The sequence below is a fragment of the Macaca fascicularis genome, chromosome 1 (assembly GCF_037993035.2).
Source record: "Macaca fascicularis isolate 582-1 chromosome 1, T2T-MFA8v1.1".
Lineage (NCBI taxonomy): Eukaryota > Metazoa > Chordata > Mammalia > Primates > Cercopithecidae > Macaca > Macaca fascicularis.
Window position 1 is genome coordinate 209,726,441 of NC_088375.1, and position 21,508 is coordinate 209,747,948.

The 21,508-nt window shown below is 46.8% G+C and overlaps 2 protein-coding genes across 15 annotated transcripts in view; one reads left to right on the forward strand and one right to left on the reverse strand.

Annotated features, from left to right (window-relative positions):
- The window catches only part of MACO1 (macoilin 1), a 71,750-nt gene extending 68,195 nt beyond the window's left edge, over positions 1–3,555 (reverse strand). For all 5 annotated transcript variants that reach the window (XR_012424325.1, XR_012424324.1, XM_074016415.1 and 2 more), the window contains exon 1: positions 3,277–3,555. Coding sequence is in view for 3 of the 5 variants with exons in the window: in XM_074016415.1 (XP_073872516.1) it covers positions 3,277–3,356 (80 nt within the window). In the remaining 2 variants the exon portion in view is untranslated. The remainder of the gene's footprint in view (positions 1–3,276) is intronic.
- A 699-nt stretch (positions 3,556–4,254) lies between these two features.
- Positions 4,255–21,508, forward strand: part of LOC102136135 (RH-like protein) — a 66,336-nt gene continuing 49,082 nt past the window's right edge. For 8 of the 10 annotated variants that reach the window (XM_005544397.5, XM_005544399.5, XM_005544398.5 and 5 more), the window contains exon 1: positions 13,393–13,599. In XM_005544397.5, coding sequence (XP_005544454.3) covers positions 13,452–13,599 — 148 coding nt within the window. In that variant the 5' untranslated portion in view covers positions 13,393–13,451. Of the gene's footprint in view, positions 4,502–13,392; positions 13,600–14,250; positions 14,507–21,508 lie in introns of those variants that run through there. The other 2 variants (XM_005544405.5, XM_005544402.5) reach the window with 2 other exon arrangements.

A 21,508-nucleotide genomic window follows, 5' to 3' on the forward strand; every position in this document is an offset into this window, starting at 1 on the left:
TATCCTCCACAACTCCCTGAACAACGTAGGCACTTCATGAATGAAATGGACTAGCTTATATTCATTTATTTATTAATTTACTCACTCAACATTTATTGAACACTGAATGTCTACTCTGTGTCAGGCTCTGGGCTGGGTCAGATTTTTTTAGAACTACATTGAACTTTAGCCCCTAGTAAGATGAAAAGATCACTATTTCTATTTCCTTTCTCCTATTTTTAATTATTAACTGGATTCAAATATTTCTATAGCATGTTTCAATTTTCAAATGATGTTTCATAGGTATAAATGCAGATTACATTAATATAATGCCTAAAATTAATTTTCCTTGTATCTCGCCCTGAAACAGAATTCCAAGACAGCCATGATACTCACAATAAATGATATCATTTGACAGTCACCTCAGCAACAGTTGTTGGACTGCAGCCCATGATTTAAAAGTGTCTCCACAACAGGATTTTTTAAAGCAAGACCAAACAGCAACTGACCCCTTGTTTTGGCTCCTCAACTTTTGTTTACAGTTGCACCAAATCTTACAGTATTTCCTGCCTACTTAAAAAATAAGCCACACATGTTAAACTGTGATAGTAACAACATGGTAAACAGTATCTGTAAACTACACTAGGATTTATAAAGCATCTCACAAACTGTACATATCTCCTTTAGTCCTCAAAACTCACTTGAAGATGGGAGAACTGGGGCTTAAAGCTGTGGATGCCCTGTCTGCCTAAAGCAGCAGAGCTGGTATTTCGAGTCTGATCCTGGGTCTCCTGATTCCTGCAGTCCAGTGCGCTTTTCACCACAGCTGCCTCCTTCCTATGCCAAGGCTCAGAAAGTTGTACAGACTGAGAACATGAAAATAATAAGTCCATGAAAGGTTTGGCTATGAAACAGTAGACAGTGGTTATCAAAACTGTCAACACGGCCCCAGGAAAAAAACAAGGCTCTCTGTTTAATGAATCCAAAATCAGCCAGATGTTGTTGAGAAACAAAATGGGCAATAGATGGTGTGAAAAACAACTTAGTATAGACTTAAATTTGATGATCACCAGAAATCTGATATTCATGAATCCTCAAGCATTTTAGTTTATAATCAGTCCACTCATCCTATTTGCTTTAGAAATAACAGGAAATTTTTCTAAATCTCTTTAAAAACAGAATTGGGGGAAAAAAATCTTGTTCTTCAGTCCAATACTCCATAATATAAACCAAGAAACAGATAAGTGAGTTGAAACGCTCATTTGATATATGATGCTCCAACCAGGAAAGACAGGTAGAAATACATTTAGGTCTTTCATTAACGTTTAACTTAAAGAATGCAAAAGAGAAGTGTAAGAAGATTTAAGGCTAATGCACTGTTGATTTTTAAAATTTTGCAGATGAACCTCTGAATAACTTGCATGGAGTATTTACAATTAACCCTTTAGGGTAATAAATTCAAATTTCAAAAGCCATCAGATGGCTTTTTAATGATGATAAATCTTCATTAAACAATGAATTCACTTCTTCACATAGATTCACACTTGAGTAGCTATTATGGCGCAGGTTGTAAACTGGGTCTATTTGTTCAAGTACAAAGAGAAATTGAAATACAGCAGAAAACATGTAAACAATATGGAACTCTCGATCTTCTTGCTATAAATGGAGGTACATCATCTTATGTTACTGTAAATAGCAGCTATTCAAATGCCACAGTTGTGCTAAGTCTACCAACTCTGTTTAATATCCCTTTCCTATTCTTATGTTACCATTAATGATAAGTTGGTCAAATAGTTTTCAATAGCCAAGGGGGAAAAACTTTCTTTAATTCAAGAATGTGTAGCATACGTAACGTGCATTTAAGAGACCTTTCCTCCATCTATGTGTAGGAAAAATTGTTTGCTTTTACAGTTTCAGTTAAAATGGTCAAGTTTGATTGATTCAGCATAGATTCGAATGTTTTATTCACTGCTCTATCTTCACTAATTAGAAGAGTTCCTGGCACACAGTACATATAACCATTGAATGAATGAATTACTCCTATGCTCTATAGCTTATTTTATAAGAATATACCTAAGAACTTTTTACTATGACTTCTCAATGCTTTTAAACTTGAAGAAAATCCCCAGTGTTTACAACAGTCAGCTGCTTGTGGAAAGCAATCATTCCACATCTGTAAACAAGAGCATGTGCAAGGTGTACAGTTATGTTAAGACAACTTGGGTGTCATCAGCTACCTCACGTATTTCTTGAAATCCCACAGCTAGAAGAGCTAATTGTAAAGCACCATGAGGACTCAATTAAGCCTATATCCACATGCTGAGAATTCTCCTTTGTAAACTAATTACCTCTCCACCGAAATCTGTATCAAGGCAAATACCATTTACAATTAACATTCTGAGAAGAACCAGAAAACAGTCGTACACAAATCGACTTGGGGAAGCTATGATAGTAAGTTGCCCCATGAACCTGTTGTCTTTCTCTACCGGTGGACTGAATTCAACTTCTATTTAAAGGGACACTGCTTTTCTTGCGGATTAAAAAAAAAAGAGAGTTTGGAGAAAATCCTTTTTTAAAAACGTTCAAAGCAAGCTATCTGCTTGGAATTGTCAAAACAGTATTTGCTGAAAAACTGGTCATCAGACCCTTTCGAGTCTGGAGCAGGGCCACAGGGCATGATTTGGGGGTATCAGCTTCAGCCCTCGGTGCCAAGTTTGAGATCCCATATGGGAAGTAGAAGGCGAAAGAAGTGACAGCATGGCTCCAGGCCACTCTGCTGGCAGCTTGGGGGAACGAGGGGCCACAGTGGGCTCTGAACTTTGTCAGCCTCCCCCACCCCCCGCGCTGTGGTCCACGCGCCTCCTGGCTCAGGCCGGCAAACTCCCAAGCCACCGGGGGGCTCGGGGGCCAGAGGCTGCAAGTCAGGGTTCCCGGGAGCGGCCCTCTGGCTGGGCCCAGCGGCACGGCCGGGATGCTTGGGAGCGCCGGGCTGGTTGGGGGGCTCTCCGCCCCTCCCCCCGGCGGGCCCGGCGCTTCCAACGGCGGCGCGGCGGCTCCCTCAGCTAGCGCCCGCCGCGCCCTCCCCACCCGGCCAGGCCGGGCCAGCCCTCGCCACGCCCCGCGCCCCCGGGGGGGACCCCCGGTGGGCCAGCCAGCTGCTCCCGGGCCAGCGCTCCTCAGGGGAGCCCCCGGGGCGGGAGTGCGGCCTAGTCGGGGTTACATAACGGGGCCGGGCCCCTCCGAGCTGGCGGGGGACCGCAGGGCCGGCGCCCGCGGAGTGGGGGCGCAGCCGCTTACCTGCCGTAGATGCCCTCGGTGATCCGGTTCCGCTTTAGGGGGCGGCGGAGCTTACTGCAGTCGGCGTTCCGCCGCTTCATCCTCCCGCTGGGGGGCCGGGTGCCCGCGCCGCCGCCGCCGTCTCTCACCTCAGCCGCCGCCGCCGGCCCGCCCCGCGTCGGGCCTGGACTCTACCCCTGGGGCCGGTCACACAGACATGGAGCCAGCACCCGGGGGGAGGGGGTGGCACGGGGAGGGGGGGCTCGGAGCCTCCTCCGCCTTCGGAAACAAAGAAATGACAATTCCGGGGCCCGCCCGCCCAGCACCAGCCAGCCGCCTGCCCCGCCTCCCCAGCTCCGATGGACGGCCCGCGGGGCCAATCGAGGCCACCGGTAAACCGCTGTCGACCAATCCCAGGGCCCGCTGAGGCAAAACTGCCTCTAGAACCCGCCTCTTTGAAGGACAGAAGAATGCGCCAATCATTATGGTGTCTGGGTCCGCGGCTGAGCCTATCAGAAAGATTTAAATAGAGGCTTATAAATAGGCCCTATAAATATAACATCCTATATTACGCCTTGTTGCGAAGGTATGCTTTATTATTATTGGGTTGCGTTTCACTGTATTGTAATCCCTACTAGAGCATACCGTACGACATGGCATTGTAGGCTCTCGTCTAGCAATGTATGAAATCGGGAGGCCCGGGTTTGCGGCATGTGCGGTGTCTGCGCTGACGTGCGCTTCAGCCAGTCGCGTTATTATGTAAGGAAGCATCCCAGGAACAGCGCTGGGGACCCTTCTGGGGATGCTGGAGAGCTCGGCCAGGCCGGCCGCGTCAGCGCGCACAGGGGGTACGAATGACAAAGCAAACCCCACACGCACACAGACACACACCCTGCCAGCTTCCCGCGACGTGGTGACAGCGCGCCGGCCAATCGGAGGTGGCGACCCCGCCCCGGGTTACGTCACGGGGCGGAGCCGTGGGTGCGCGCGACGTCGCGCAGAGATGCCCAGGGCGTGTGCGGCGGTGCGGCCCGTGCTCCACGTCCGCAGGCTGGGTAGCGCCGTGGGGCCCGCGGGCCCCGAGTCGGCAGGACCCGCCAGGGCACTATCGCGAAGCATCGACCTCCGGGCCGGGCCGGGAGCCTGCTTGGCGGGTCCGGGCTCCTCAAAGGCTGGGACGCGGGACCGGAGACCCTTCACGATTCATACTCATTGAGCGCCGATTTTATGCCAGGCACCGTGCTGGGTAATTTGCGTGTATTTGCTCATTTACTCCTCATAACTCCCCTGCCACGTACGTAGGGCAAAATAACACTTAGAAAAGGCAGCACGGTGTTTTTTGTTTTTTTTTTTTAAAGAGAAAAAGAAGTTTATCATTAGAGAAAACTGGGGAAAATATAGGAAAGTGGCCGAAAAGGAGAAAACACCCATGGGTCTCATCACATTAACACAAATACTGTTGACATTTTATTGTATTTGCTTGTTTTCCAATTTTCCCCCATGGATGATAATGTTACTATTGCTATTAAATAGAATAGTGGTCATATACTGTACTTTAATATAAGCATTTTTACATGTTTTAATGCAGCTTTTATAAATATTTCTGAAAAATATAGCAGCATGTCCTATCCAGTAGCTTTACCAGTGTAATCCCTCAACGACAGTGGGGCAGTTAGTCTTCCAATGCATTTGTAAAACTTCCCAGGAAGTAGATGCCATTTTGTTTTGTCCTGGGACACATAGAACTCTCTCTGGCCTGTGATCAGCCCTCCCTTAATCAACATCTACCCCAAGGAGACACTTTAGTTTACACCAAATGCATTGTCCTCAATCATGATTCTGTTACTTTCTCCTGCTCACAAACCTTCAGAGATCTCCCAGTGCCTGGAAGAGAAAACCCATTCTGTTTAGAATGGCATCCAGAACTGGTCCCATTGGTGACCCACCCTCCTTTTCCAGGCTACACCGGGCAAACAAACCTTTTTTCTCACTATCCTTAAATCCACTGCAACCGATCTTTCCTCCCTGCCTCTGCCCCAACACAGCATCCGTGTTAGTGCCGCTTCTGATGTGTGGTTTCTTAGGCAAGGCGTATCCATCCACTTAGGCAAAAAGCTTCTTGGAGATCAAATCTATACCCTGCAGAGATACAGTTCAGAAAAATGGCCAGAGTACTTGCTTTTTCAGACTAGGGCTGAAATTCTAGCTTGGCCACTTACCAGCTTGGACAAGTTACTAAATCTTTCAGAGTCTGTTTCCACTCAGGTTTGTTTTAAGGCTTGGAGGACAATGAGCTTTCAGAGCCAGACAAGCAGTAGGTAACAGAAAGTAACTGCTGTTAGCAGTATACTTGTTTCTCATGCCTTAACTCTACTTCAGCATATTGATCAAGTGGCACTGGGTGGCCAAGAAAACAAACTCTGTGAGCTCAAAGTTTCACCAAGGCCTGCACATCATCGAGAAAGGATATGAACAGAATGCTCTGTGTGGAGCAGCAGAAAATGGCTTCAGCTGCCAAGGCAGATTGGTTCATGGAGGAAGATACAGGTGGGAACCAAATGAAAATGGAAGCTTAAAGGCATTGGGGAGGGCAGGAACAGGTACATGGTAAAGTCCTGGCTTCAGACTCCATGGGAACCCCAGACTTACATATCCCTCATCCCCATGACTGCAGTGTTCCAGATTACCTGGGCCAGAGACTAAGTGGGATGGATAGATGAGTAATCCAAAGAAAAGATGAGAGGCACTGGGGACACATGCCAGCTTTCTGAGGCTCACTGTCTAGCCTACTCTTAAATAGGTTCCTGACAGGGCATCTCATGCTGTGGCAAAAGTGTGGAGTGGCTGGGAGCAATGGAGGGTGTGGCTGAGAGTTACTGTTGAGCTCTAGGACTACATGGAAGCAGAGAATATCTCAGGGTGATGGCCTGAGAAACAATCTGAAGGTCTGGAGGTCTAGGTTCCAATCCCAATTCACATGGCAACTCACCAGTGTCCTTGGTTGAGTCACCAGCCCACCCTGTACCAAGATCTCCTCTGGAGGTGGTGCTTCTAGTTCTATGTTTAGAAGCACATCGTGCTAGCTCCATTTTACAGATGAGAAAACTGAGGCTCAGAGGAAACAAGGTCACATAATAGGTGTGGTAGAGCAATCTAGCTCAAAACACAAGCTGAGCAAAATCTGAGCTGAGCCTTGAGGCCACAGGCATGTGCTGTGGTGCCTGTATATGGCTATTGATGGGTAGAGTTGGGGTGAGGTGGTGGGAATGGCCTTCTTGCCAAGGACCCAAGGATAGGCCAGAGCAGGACTGCCCGTCTCCATACTCTTCCTCTTTCACTCCTCCAGACCCAGCTCTTTTTTCCACGACCCACTCTAGCACAAGCCCTTTTGGCTCCAGCCAAGTGCCAGCCTTTTTCCTCTGAGACCTGAAATGGCCCTTTGGGATTCAGAAGTGGGCTGACCTGACGCAGGCCTCCTGCCACAAGGCCCCAGCTCCCCACACCTTCACCAGTCAGAAAGCAGAGATCAGCAGTGGCCATTTTACAAATGAGTAAAACAAGGAAGGGAAGTAATTTGCCCTTATTCAAAAGACCAAGGCCTACATAGGAATTTAGGTTCGTCCCTCCTTCTGGGACTTTCTGATGAAGGGATTTGCACTTGGGCTTCAGCTGAGCCCAGAACAGCTCTAGAGGCCAGGTCATTAAACCCTGTTTCACATATAAGGAAATGGTATTCCCACCTCTGTCAGCCCATTCAATCATGTCAAGCCTACTAGCTGTCTTGAGCTTTGTTCCTGCCCTATAGGAATCACAGAAAAGTCCAAACATTTGGATGGCCACCTCTTACACATGTACCTGTATCCCCTAGAGAAACTTTTTTTTTTTTTTTTTTTTTTTTTTTTTTTTTGAGAGAGTCTCGCTGTGTCACCCAGGCTGGAGTGCAGTGGTGCATTCTTGGCTCACTGCAACCTCCACCTCCTGGGTTCAGGTGATTCTCCTGCCTCAACTTCCAGAGTAACTGAGACTACAGTTGCATGCCACCGTGCCTGGATAATTTTTGTGTTTTTAGTAGAAATGGGGTTTTGCCATGTTAGCCAGGCTGGTCTCAAACTCCTGACCTTAGGTGATCCACCTGCCTCAGCCTCCCAAAGTGCTGGGGTTACAGGCATGAGCCACCACGCCAGGCCAGAACCATGTTAATGGAAGATGTTCACTGTAGTGTTTAGAATAGGGATAGTTTGGAAGAGGACTGACCAAAGACTTTATCACATATCCTTACCATAGAAGTCAGTGTGGCATGGAGGATGATTATACACAGCACTTAATATTGCAGCCACCACTCCAAGTAACAGATACATTTTGTTTTAATCCTCACAAGAATCCTGTGAGATAGAGATTACTGGCACCATATTACAGATGAGGACACTGTGGCCCAGAGGAGTTAAGGCACTTGCCTAAGGTCACATAGAGTAACAGAGTTGGGAATTCAAATCCAGGCAGTCTGCTTTCAGAGCCCGGACTCTTTAACCACCATGTTATAGTGTCGTAGAAAGATTTTCCTGGTTTGGAAACTGCTTATGATATAGAGTTCATGAAAATAGCAAGTTACCAAACTGTATGTGCTGTGTAATCCCATTTTTGTAGGGAGAAAAACAAGGCCTAAATCGACAGAAATAGAAAAACATCTGAAAGGATATACACTCAAAACGTAGTGCTAGTTTTTGGAGAGATTGAAATGGACATTTTATGTTAGCTTTATGCATCTGTATTTTCAAAGGTTTCTATAGTAAACTTGCCAAGCTTGTGTGATAATCATAATTGCTAACATTTACGGAGTGCTTTCTACACATCTGACACTTTATGCACTGCCTTGTTGAATCTTCACAACAACCCAGTGAGATTGACACTCTGATTTTCTGCCTTTCCAGATGAGGAAACAGGCACAGAGACACTGACTGTTTTACCCGAGGTCACACAGCTCATTCCAAAGCCAGAATTTGAACCAGGTTGCCTGACTCCAAAGCTCATGTGTGTTAAATCAATGAATGACTGACTTAGCTGCACTTTAGCCAAACGTGCCCAGAGTAAGGTCACACCCTTGGCATGGACACATTTCCAGGGAGGGACTGGAGGACCTCCTACCTCATTGGTCACGGCCCATGACTGAGCTTGACTCAGGTAGGAGGGCGTGGCAGGTATTCTCAGGGAGTCTGGTTTTTACGGAAAAGTCATGATTACACAGGAAAGCTATGGGCTCTCTGACTCGATTCACCACACCTGCAGGAAGCCTGGCTGCTCAGGCCAGGACACCGTGGTCATAGCAGCAATTGCTCAGCTTCGTTTCCGTAACTCAGGCTGCCAGGCCTGCTGACAAATTTTCACATTTGTAATAACCCTGTGAGGAGACCAGAGCACATCATCTTATTTGACTCATACGGAAATTGAGACTGGGCGATTTAGTAACTTGGGAGGCAGAATTGCAAAGTAATTAGCAACACAAGCCGTGGTGTCAGATGGATCTGGGTTAGGTCCCAGCTCTGCCATTTATTAGCTGTGTGGCTTTGGGTACTCACGCCACCTCTCTGAACAGCAGTTTCCTCTTTTGTAAGTGTAATGATGCCTACACTCACAGGCTTGAGAGGGAGAGCTGATGAAATAACATATGCAAAATGATTGGTTCCATGCTTGGCATTCCAGAAATGGTAGCTATTATTCAGCCAACAAATATTTATTGAGCACCTACTGTGGACTTCCCTGGTGCTGAGGATACAACAGCAACCACAGCAGTCAAAAGTCCCTGTCTTCGTGTTGCTCAGATTCTCATAGGGGAAGGTAGATAATAAACAAATACAAGGCCGGGCGCAGTGGCTCGTGCCTGTAATCCAGTACTTTGCGAGGCCAACATGGGCAAATCACCTGAGGTCAGGAGTTCGAGACCAGCCTAGCCAACATGGCAAAACCCTGTCACTACTAAAAATACAAAAATTAGCCCGGCGTGATGGCTCATGCCTGTAGTCCCAGCTACTTGGGAGGATGAGGAAGGAGAATCGCTTGAACCTAAAAGGCAGAAGTTGCAATGAGCCGAGATCGTGCCACTGCATTCCAGCCTGGGTGACAGAGTAAGACTCCATCTAAAAAAAAAAAAAACCTAAATACACGAGTGAAAATATAGACTTCGTCAGATGCTAGTAAGTGCTGTGACGGAAAGTAAAAGGGGAACACAAGGAACCCTTGTCAATGGGAGCAGAAAGGGGAGTTGATGCTGTCCTTTTAAATAGGGCAGTCAGAGGCCAGGCACAGTGGCTCACACCTATAATCCCAGCACTTTGGGAGGTCGAGGCGGGCGGATCACTTGAAGTCAGGAGTTCAAGACCAGCCTGGCCAACGTGGTGAAACCCCATCTCTACTAAAAATACAAAAACTAGCCAGGTGTGGTGTCATGCGCCTGTAATCCCAGCTACTCAGGAGGCTGAGGCGGGAGAATTGCTTGAACCTGGGAGGTGGCGGTTGCAGTGAGCCGAGACTGTGTCATTGCAGTCCAGCCTGGGCAACAAGAGCCAAACTTCATCTCAAAAAAAAAGAAAAAAAATAGGGCAGTCAGGGAAAACTTCCCTGAGAAGGGGATGGTGGAGTACAGATCCAGGGAGGTGAGGTGGGGAGCAAGCCAGTACAGTTGTTCCTTGACTTTCGATGGGGTTATGTCCTGATAAAGCCATGGTAAGTAGGAAATATTGTAAGTCAAAAATGCATTTAATACACCTAACCTACTGAACATCGTAGCTTAACCTCACCTACCTTAAACATGCTTAGAAGACTTACATTAGCCTACAGTTGGGCAAAATCGTCTAACACAAAGCCTATTTCATGATAAAGTATTGAATATCTCATGTAATGTACTGAGTACTCTACGGAAAGTGAAAGACGGAGGCGTGGTGGGATGGGTACTCTAAGTGTGGCTTCTACTGCATGTGTGTTGCTTTCGCGCCATCATAAAGTTGAAAAGCGTTAAGTCAAACCATCGTAAGTCGGAGGCCATCTGTATCTGGTAGGAGGAGTGTTTCAGACAGAGAGAACAGCAGGTGCACAGAGTGCTTTTTTCCCAGCATTTTATTATGAAAAATTTCAAACATCTACCAAAAAATGTTGAAAGACTTGTACGGTGAAAAGCCACACATCTCACAGCTAGAATCAACAATTAACATTTTACTGTATTTGGTTTTCGACTTATCGATCCTAGATCCCTTGTGCTTTCTGTAGCAGGTGACCTGCCTTGAAGATTTAAAGACAGAATATCAGGAACTATAGTCAGAAAACGGGGCCTTTTATGAGTCAGAGGGGAAGAGCAAAAACTCCGCTTTTGACAAATCTGTCATAAGAGGCCAACTGCAGGGATACCTCCCTTTCTTAATGAAAGCCTTTCTGTTCTGCGAGGAGCGGGGTCCTCTTGTCAAGCAGTCAGTCCCTGCTACTTCCTTACTGGGGCAGGATCAGGATGCATAGGGATTTGGAGTGCCTTGGAACCAGCTACCACCCACACTGTTTGCCAGCTGGTAAACATGCCCGTCAGGTACGGGGGTTGGCATTGCCTGGAAATCTTTAGTGTTCATCTTGCTGACATCTGGTGCCCTCAGGCAGGTAGGTGCAGTTGGCTGCCTGGTTTACAGAGCTTGCACTGGGCCCAGGTTGGCAGGGGTCACATCTATTTATCCCACTGCACAGGGGAGTTCCTTCTCAGGAAACCCAGTTTATAAGAAGTACTGACTGCCAGAAATAGAGCAGAAATCAGAACCAGGAGGCAATTGTGAGAGGAATGGAGACTTCTGACCTCTGGAGATTGGGGTACCCTCCCCCTTACTTGCTGTTGGGGTAGCAGAGGGCTTAGAACCCCACATTCCTAGACTTTCAGAATTGGAAGAAGACTTAAAAGTAATCTAGGCCGGGGGTCCCCAACCTCCAGACTGTGGCCTGTTAGGAACCAGGCCGCACAGCATGAGGGGTAGGCCAGCAGGCATTACCGCCTGAGCTAAGCCTCCTGTCAGATCAGCAGCGGCATTAGATTCTCATGGGGGCACAAACCCTATTGGGAACTGCGCATGAGAGGGATCTAGGTTGTGTGCTCTTTAGGAGAATCTAACTAATGCATGATGATCTGCAGTGGAACAGTTTCATCCCCAAACCATCCCTCCAACCTCACCCCAGTCTGTGGAAAAATTGTCTTCTACAAAACCCATCCCTGGTGCCAAAAAGGTCAGGGACTTCTGATCTAGGTTATAGCTTAGTGGTCAAACAGCCAGGTCCTGAAGTTAGGCTACCTGGGTTCAAGTCCCAGCTCCACTACTTACTAGCCCTGCGACCTTGAGCAAGTCACTTAGTTTTTCTGTGCCTCAGTTTACTCATTTGTAATATAAGCCTATTAGTACCCATCCTAGTGTCATGAACTAAGTTCATATATGTAAAGTGCTTAGAATGGTGGCCAGCAAGTACTTAATAACAGTTAGCTCTGAAAATGTATAAAGCAAAAGTAACCAATGTTTTGGTGGTTTGCAGCCAACTTTTTTCTATGCATGTGCTAACATATTATTTTATAAGAGTGGGAATATGTTGTATATACTGTTATATAACTTGCTTTTTCACTAAACAGTATATCTTCTGTGTCAGTTTTGATAAAAGCATTTTCCTCTTGCTTTTCCTGCATATGTTCAGAACCATCATATTGGTAGCAAGTTACATGTCCTGCAGTTTTCTTAACCAGCCCCCTGCTAGTGGACATTTAGGTTAGTCTCAGTTTTTTCCTTCTGTAAATAAAGCTGCACTTCTTAGTGACAGATGCCAAATGACTAGATGACCTTGGGTATGACCTCTCTGGGTCTTGGTTTCTTCATCTAAAATCAAAATGACAGGACTCTACTGGGTGATTAAAATCTCCTCTGATCTACATAGGAATTGTTTTCAAGACATTTCTGACAAGTAACTATCAGCCTCTGCTTGCATTCCCCTAGTGACAGGGTGCTCAGTACCTCATGAGTATTTATTTCAGTGGACAACTGTAATGGTCAATAAAGTATCCACTTTCCACTTTCCGCCTTCCTGCAGCTCCTGGCCCTGGCTTTGTTCTCTGGGGCTCCACACATTCGGTTTACACTCAGTGGCCAGTGTCTGGGGCCATTGTAGAAAGTAAGGAACCTCTAATTCCTTCCTTCTTTTCTTCCTCTTTCATCCCTTCCTCCCTCCCTCCATCCCTCCCTCTATTCCTTCCTTCCTTGACACCATGTACCAGACCTTCCAGACCTTCAGCCAGGCACATGGATAGGAGCCACAGGGAAGTTGGCTGCAGGGTTAGAAATAAGTCCTCAGCCCCTTAAAGCTCATGCCGGGGGACTGGACTGTCCACCACTGTGGGATGGGGATGCTGAGGCTGGTGGCCTTCCTCAAATGCACTGTAGTGCCCCAGGCAGAGTCCTGGGCTGCCCTGTGAGGAGGTGACCAGAGGTAGGAGCAACTTTACCCTAAGGCTGGATCAGGATCCCCCCCAGGTTTTTACTAGAGCTGAACCCCGGCCTCCTTTCTCTTCCGCCACCCACCCTTAAAGTGCTTAGAAACACATAGATTTAAATATAAATTCAAATGTAAATAATTTCAACTGTGTAACTAGGAGGAGTCAGTTCTACCTGGGTCCTATCTGTGTCCTCCCCAGGGCTCAGCTCCATTCTTTGGTTTCATCCATTCTCATTCAATACATTGTTGTTAAGAGCTCACTGGGTGACCTCTCTGTCATGTAGTGAAGTTTTAAAAAGAATGCCTTTTCTGAGCTTCGGTTTCCTTATTCATAAAATAGGAGTATTGATCCGTTTCTTGCTTTTCTTACAAGGTTATGGTGAAGATGACTGAAGTCCAGAGTAAAGAAGGATTATGTTTGGGTGTCGAAGGAATAGAATGCCCTCTTTTAAACTGAGCACAGCAGGAACCTATAACAGGAATGCAGCAACTATGGAAAACATACATTTCCTCCCCTCCCCATCATAGTCCCTCTGCTTCCGTGTTAACTCCATAGACAGGCCAGCACAGCCAGCCTTGCAGCCTGAGATAAGGCCTTTGGCGGGTGTCTCCCCTATCGCTCCCTCAAGCCCTCAAGTAAGTGTTGGAGAGAGAGGTGATGCTTGGTGCTGGTGGAACCCCTGCACAGAGACGGACACAGGATGAGCTCTAAGTACCCGCGGTCTGTCCGGTGCTGCCTGCCCCTCTGGGCCCTAACACTGGAAGCAGCTCTCATTCTCCTCTTCTTTTTTTTTACCTACTACGACGCTTCCTTAGAGGATCAAAAGGGGCTCGTGGCGTCCTATCAAGGTGAGGGTTCATTGGAAAAGTGATCACACAGGCAAATAGCAGGGGTAGGGGCGGGGGAGGCCTGTGGTTCTCCAGGGGCACAGATGTTCCTTTCTACAAAATCTCAAGGAAAAGGATTCCCCCATCTTCTTCCATAGATTGCGCCGAAACTCAGCCAACAATGTAAGCTTTCCTTTAGAAGCAGCCTGGATATTCCTCCTTCCGTGAAACCTGCCTTGATTTTTCAGTGCAGTGAGAGGCGTCCTCTTTGGTGTTCCTCAAATTCCCTCTGCCAGATGATCTTCATAATTCTCTGCTTCTCTACTTCCCCTTCTCTCTCCTTAATGGCAAGGAATTTTTTTTTATTTTTAAAAAATTTTTATTTTTATAGATTTAGGGATACAAGCGCAGCTCTCTTATGCAAGCAATTTCATGTTGTTGTTGGGTTTTTGGTTTTTGTTTCCTTTTTGTGGCCTCTTGCTCATTTCTTATTTCTTTTTGAGACAGGGTCTCACTCTGTCGCCCAGGCTGAAGTGCAATGGCATGATCATGGTTCACTGCAGCCTTGACCTCCTGGGCTCAAGCAATCTTCCCACCTCAGCCTCCCAAGTAGCTAGGACCACAGGAGCGCACCACCATGCCTGGCTAATTTTTTTTTTTTTTTTTTGGTAGAAATGGGGGTCTCCCTGCGTTGCCCAGACTGGTCTCAAACTCCTGGACACAAGTGATCCTCCAGCGTCAGTCTCCCAAAGTGTGGAATTACAGGCGTGAACCTCTGCGCCCGGCTCTCTTGCTCATTTCTATACTACTTTTCTTTTGGAAGCGTCATCCTGTTGCTACCCCCCATCCCCACCCCCACCGACCCCAGCTTTCTTCTCACTTAGGGGCTGGGAAGTCTGCACGCTGTCTGTAAATCCAGAACCAGAAGGTATGGCTGAAGGGGAGGGTAGGGTGATGGTTATTTTATATTCAGCTAAAAATATTCCCAGACTGTGATGAGACAACTGTAAATAAGACAGATGTCCACAATGGTGTGACTTCGCTTTTTTAAAAATATTGAAATGAGTTTCAGACATTTTAGTGGGCTGATACGTTGTTGATAATGGACAGGGCCTCCTTGAAGAACGTCCCTGAGACAAAGCTGAAGCTCGAGCCTGGTTGAGTGCTTGCTTGTTCCCAGGTGGTATTAACGACCAGTTAACTAAAAGCAAAGAGAAGTCATCCTGGGGCCCATGGCAGTGACAAGTCGGACTTAGGGAGGGAAGACCTTATACCATTGAAAGGGCTGGCCCAGAGAGGAGCCCTCAGTGACAGACAAACAAGAGTTGGCACAATTTTAATTCATTTCAATCCAATACAATTCAATGCATTCCATTCATTCAACCATATATGACAGCCAATGTGGGATCCAGACATATGATGATTAGAGCTGATATTTATGAGCACTTACTATGTAGCAGGCACTATTCTAAGGGTTTTACATTGAACCCTCACAACAACCCCATGAGGTGGGTACTGTTATGATCTTCATTTTTCATATGAGGAAACTAGGCATATGGATGTTGAGTAATTTGCCCAAGGTCGCTCAGCTAGCAATAGCACAGCATATTTAAATTTAGCCATCCTGGATTTAGTTTCCTTACACTTAACCATTATGCATCATGGCCCCATTTTACAGTGGGGTTGAGTCATTTGTCATATAACCCAGTAGGTATAGCAGCCACTATTCCAACCCTGTAGATTGACTCTAGGGTCCATGTTCTTTACCCTTGCACCGTGCTACTAACATAGGTACAAAATGTCCTCAGAAACTCACTTTATACAGAAGCTCACAGGAGAGTCCACAACCCAGGCAGGGGAGACGATGGTGTCAGGGAAGGCTTCTGGAGGGAGGTGACTGCCCAAGCAGGTCTTGAAGGCTCAGTAGGAGTTACCTATGGGACAAAGGAGGGTCATCCAAGTGAGGGCACAGTGGGTGCCATTGCATGTGCACACACTGGAGCAGACTGAGCCTGGGCTTAACATTGCATTGCCCTGGAGCCTAAAAAGGAAGGCAAGGGGCCAGGCGAGGTGGCTTACATCTGCAATCCCAGCAATTTGGGAGGCGGAGGCTGGAGGATCACCTGAGGTTAGGAGTTCCAGGCCAGCCTGGCCAACATGGCGAAACTCCATCTCTACTGAAATTATAAAAACTAGTCGGGTGTGGTGGCACACATCTGTAATCCCAGCTACTTGGGAGGCCATTTCACTTCAGCCTGGGCGACAGAGCGAGACTTCGTCTCAAAAAGCAAAACAACAAAAACAAAAAACAAAGAAGAAAGCAGGGACTGGGCATGGTGGCTCATGCCTGTAATCCCAAACGCTTTGGGAGGCCAAGTCGGGCAGATCACCTGAGGTCAGGAGTTCGAGACCAGCCTGGACAGCATGGTGAAACCCCATCTCTACCAAAAATACAAAAATTAGCCGGATGTGGTGGCATGTGCCTATAGTTCCAGCTGCTTGGGAAGCTGAGGCAGGAGAGTTGCTTGAACCCAGGAGGCAGAGGTTGCTGAGCTGAGATCATGCCACTGCACTCTAGCCTGGGTGACAGAGTGGGACTCTGTCTGAAAAAAAAAATAGTAATAAATAAAAATAAAGAGGGAAGCAGTGGGTGGTAGACTCACAGGGCTGCATAAGGAGTTTGGCTTCAGTCTGAGGTCCAAATAGTGAACAGGAGTGTGACAAGTTTAGATTTGGGTCATGGAGGAAGCCATGCCAGGGCTGGTGTTGGAGACAGGGGGACATGGCTTGAGACACTAGACCAGCATGGAGGCTGTAGTGTAGTATTGACCCGAGGGCTTCAACCTTCTGATGGTGTACACACCATTTTTTGAGCATGTACCATGGTTATATGTTACACTTTAAGTATTACTTTAAGTATTGCTGCATTAATATGTTTTGTATGTTATAATAAATACATACAAATTAGGAAAATTCAAAGAGATCAAAATGAAATATGTAATATTCTCAAATTACTAATCATAATGGTGTCAATCTCCAGGCCGGGTCCATTGCTACAGTTGACGATAGTGGATGAAAATTCACTCCTCAGAGTCTTCTTGATAATTTGAAATTGTCTTGATTGACTTGTCAGATCTGATTAGGTCGACATTTTTTTAATCTCGAATGTGACTGACAGCTTGTGTGAGGGGAAGTTTCACTCTGCCTTTTCCTTTTTGTTCACTTGGCTGCCATTGTTTCTGCGCTTCCAATCTGTGTTTTTCTGCACGAGTTGTTTAAGCAATTACTTCATTTTGTGAAAGTTAGTTGAGTTAAACTTAGGTAACTTAACCTGTCAATCCACTTAATTGAAATCAGTCCTGGTAAACTACAATAGATTATTCAAACCTGCCAATTCTAAAAAGACATTTTGAGGCAATCAGGAAATATGAATACAGCATGAATATCTTATGATATACAAGAATTATTGTTAATTTTGTTAGGTGTGATAAAAGCATGGTGGATTTTGTTGTTGTTGTTTTCTAAGGCTCCATCTGTTAGAGAGGCACATTGAAATGGCGTGATATCTGGGGTTTGCTTTATGCCAGAAAAAAAAGAAAAAGTAGAGAAGGTTTATAAAAACAAGATTGGTCTCATGTGACAGTCATCAAAGTTTGGAGATGGGCATGTAGGGTCATTGTGCTGTACTCTCTGTTTTTGTATATGCTTTAAAAGTTCTGTAATAGTTAATTAAAAAAAAAAGAAAGAAAGAAAAAAGAAAACACCCTGGCTGAGCACTTCGGGAGGCCAAGTTGGGAGGATGGCTTAAACCAAGGAGTTCAAGACCAGCCTAGGAAACACAGGGAGACCCCCATCTCTAAAAAAAAAAAAAAAAAAAAAGGCTTAAAATTTAGCCTGGTGTGGTGGCATATGTCTGTAGTCCCAGCTACTAGGTAGGCTGAGGTGAGAGGATTGCTTGAGCCTGGGAGCTTGAGGCTGCAGTGGGACAGGATTGTACCACTGCACTCCTGCATGGGCGATAGAGCAAGACCCTGTCTCAAAAAAAATAAAAATATTTGAGATGGCCGGGCGTGGTGGCTCACGCCTGTAATCCCAGCACTTTGGGAGGCTGAGGTGAGCAGATCATGAGGTCAGAAGATCGAGACCATCCTGGCTAACACGATGAAACTCCGTCTCTACTAAAAATACAAAAAAGTAGCCGGGCGTCGTGGCAGGCGTCTGTAGTCCCAGCTACTTGGGAGGCTGAGGCTGGAGAATGGCGTGAACCCGGGAGGGGGAGCTTGCAGTGAGCTGAGATTGCGCCACTGCACTCCAGCCTGGGCAACAGAGTGAGACTCCATCTCAAAAAAAATAAATAAATAAAAATAAAAATAAATAAATAAAACATAAAACCCTGCCATTAGTTGCAACATGATGAATATAGAGAAATGCATATCAAATCCATCCCATTGGACCAATATTCCCTTAGGGTACCTTCCAAAGCTAGGAGACTCAAGGCTGTATGTCATCCTGAGCAAGTGAGGGACGGCTTCTGGGTGAATCTGAATATTAAATATTTGCAGAGCTGAAAACTTCACAAAGTACCTTTAGAGGCAGAATAGCCTAGATCCATGTTTCTCAAAGTGTGGTCCCCAGACTTGCTGCCTTAGCATTCCCCGGAAATTTAGTAGAAATGCAGATTCTCAGGCCCTAGCCCAGACCTACTGATCAGAAGCTCTGGGTTTGGGGCCCAGCAATTTGTGTTTTCACAAGCCCTCTGGGTGATTCTTCTGTGCATGAAAGTTCAGGGATTCCTGGAGCTAGACTGATTCATATCTTGCCTCTGTATCCTAGAGACCTTGGGCAGATCAGTCAACCTCTTTCTGTCTCTGTTTCAGCTTCTGTCAGAGGATGATAGTACTTGTTTCATTAAGTTGTTGAAAGGATTAAATGAATTAACACACATAAAAAGTATTAGCTTTTATTATCAAAAGCTCTAATTTCTTAATTTTTTAAATAAAAATAAAACTAGAACTGCTTGTTTTCTTCCAGCTACCCTAGTGATTGTATTGAGCATTTTCTACAGTATGTGTTCTTTGCTGTAATGACTGCTGGTCTGGATGACATGTGATGAGACCAGATGGGCAGGGGCAGTGGAGGAGATTCAAGAGAAATTTAGGAGATAAAATCAGCTGTACTTGATGAAAAGAGTGGGGAGTTAAAGCTGGCTACAGATGTATGATTTGGCATAGAGAGGTGTCAGTTCCTGAGATGAGAGACAGAAGGGGAGGGACAGGTTGTGAGGATAAATCAACCATGATATGTTCATTCTGGGCTTGGAGTTAAGGGACCTATGAGATGCTTAGGGGAAGCAGAGAGTATCAATTACCTATTGCTGCATAACAGCCACCCCAAACTTAGTAGCTTAAAATAACAACCTTTTAATTTATTCATGATCATGATTCTGTGGTACAACAACTGGGCTGGGTTCAGCTGGGCAGTTCTTCTGTTGGTTTCACCCAGGGTCATTCATGCATCTGCAGTTTGGGGTGGGATGGCCTCAGATGACCTCATTCACATGTTTGGCAGTTGGTGATTCACTGGGGTCCATTACTGTTAACAATCTCCTACCATGCAGAGCTTCCCTAAGGCTACCAAACTGGGAGACTATCCTGGGTCCTGTGCTGTGGATACCACCCAGTCCCCCGTCCCCACCCCATACTCCTCAGAGGCAGAGAGAGGGGCTACTAGAAGACAGAGGGGTTTTCCCAGTGACATGTAAACATTCCAAACCCTGGCACCTTCCACATCGCGGCTTCTCTCTGTCCCTTTGGGAAATCTTTGTTTTTCTTCCCAGGCTGCAGCAGGGTGAGAGTTGTGGGTAGAGTAGAAGCTGTGGGGGAGGAGGTGGTGGCAGCCTGAGGCTGCAGAGGTCTTCCCAGGCAGCAGTGGGAGCACAGTGTGGAGGTCAACCCTAGAGCCTGGGTGAATGAAGCTGGGTCTGCCTTCAGAGCTGTTGGTGCTGAAGTTTCTGCAGGCCAGAGGGAGGGGCAAGAGTGGGAGGGGGTGCAGATCCAGAGTCACAGAGGCAGCTGACCAGAGGAGGCAGCTGCCTATGGGGATGTTCCAGAAGGCCAAAGTGCTGTTATCCAAACAAACTCTTTGCGAGTGGTCTCTTTGCAACAGGCCTGGGGGAGAGCAGTCTTGCCTAAAGTCACACGGCTAATCAGCGGCTGGCAACGGGTAATAGTTACTAACACTCACTACATACCCAATGCTGGGTGAAGTGACTTGCATGAGCCAGCAAGCTCAATGCTCATGGCAATCCTCTGAACAGGTGGCATTGTTTCATCCCAATTTTACAGCTCAGGAAGCTGGGACACAGGAAGAGCCAGGCTCTGAACACTGACAACCTGATTCAGAGACCCACACTCTTCACCATCACAGTCACGTTATATATGCTATATAGAAAGGCAGCATGGCATAATTGTTAAACCCAGGTAGGCAGGGTTCGAATCCTTCTGCTACCATTACTAGCTCTATGACTGGGACTAGTTATAGCACCTCTCTGTGCCTCCCTTTCCCCATCTGTAAAATGGGGATAATAAATCGTACCTCTTGCATGAGGCTGTTGTGGGCTAAGTGTGTAAGGCACGTAGAACAGTGCCTGGAACGTCGGGTGCTGTCCATATGCCTACTATTACAATGATGGTGAGTATTGCCTTATCTCTTGCTGCTGAACTACCAGGTTAGACTTCTTTCTGCAAGTCATGAGGCTTTCATAAACTTTTCCTGAAGGCTTTCGGTAGAATGTACCCCCTCTGGGCCCAGGCATGGGTGCCCGGGTAGCACATCCACTTCTTATCACCCCTGAACACCTTAGAGCCCATTAGCTTATCAAACCAGCAGCTGATGTGAGTGCAGAGCAGACTGTGAGAGGTGGAGGCTGACACCAATGAGGATGCTCCGAGCTGGGGCCCAGCCCTGAAGCGGGAGCCCAGATAATGAGGGGTGGAAATGGGCCTGGAGCCCAGGAGAGGTGGGAGGATGAGGGGGCAGGGGGAGGAGAAGCCTGAAAACAAATGTTATTTCCTGACCAGTTTGGGGTGCATGAGCTCTGTCAACAGCTCATGGAAACGGCTGCCCTAATTTCATCTTGTTAGCTGAGGCACAATTCCTCTCTCAGGGACGGTGTGGAGCCTTGGGGAGGAAGGTCCTGAGCGCCTATACCTGGAATCAGGGAATTGGGATCGGGGCAGCAGCTCTGCCCAATAAAGTCCCTACCCAGGATCCTCTGACTTCTTCATCTCTCTCTCTTTTTTTTTTTCTTTTTTTTTGAGACGGAGTCTCGCTCTGTCACCCAGGCTGGAGTACAGTGGTGTGATCTCAGCTCACTGCAACCTCAGCCTTCCCGGTTCAAGCAATTCTCCTGCCTCAGCCTCCTGAGGAGCTGGGATTACAGGCATGTGCCACCATGCCCAGCTAACTTTTGTATTTTTAGTAGAGATGGGGTTTCACCATGTTGGTCAGGCTGGTCTCAAACTCCTGACTTCAGGTGATCCACCCACCTCAGCCTCCCAAAGTGCTGGGATTACAGGCCTAAGCCACCGCACCCGGCCTTTTGTTTTGTTTTGTTTTGTTTTCTCCCTTTGTCGCCCAGGGTGCTGGAGTATAGTGGTGTGATCGTGGCTCACTGCAGCCTTAACCTCCTAGGCACAAGTGAACCTCCCACCTCAGCCTCCTGAGTAACTGGGACTGCAGGCACCCGCCACCACGCCCAAGTAATTTTGTATTTTTTGTAGAGACAAGGTCTTGCTATGTTGTCCAGGCTGGTCTTCAACTCCTCAGCTCAAGCAATCCTCCCTCCTTAGCCTCCCAAAGTGCTGGGATTGTGCTGGGATTACAGATGTGAGCTACCACACCTTGTCTGACTTCCTCATCTTTAGGGCCC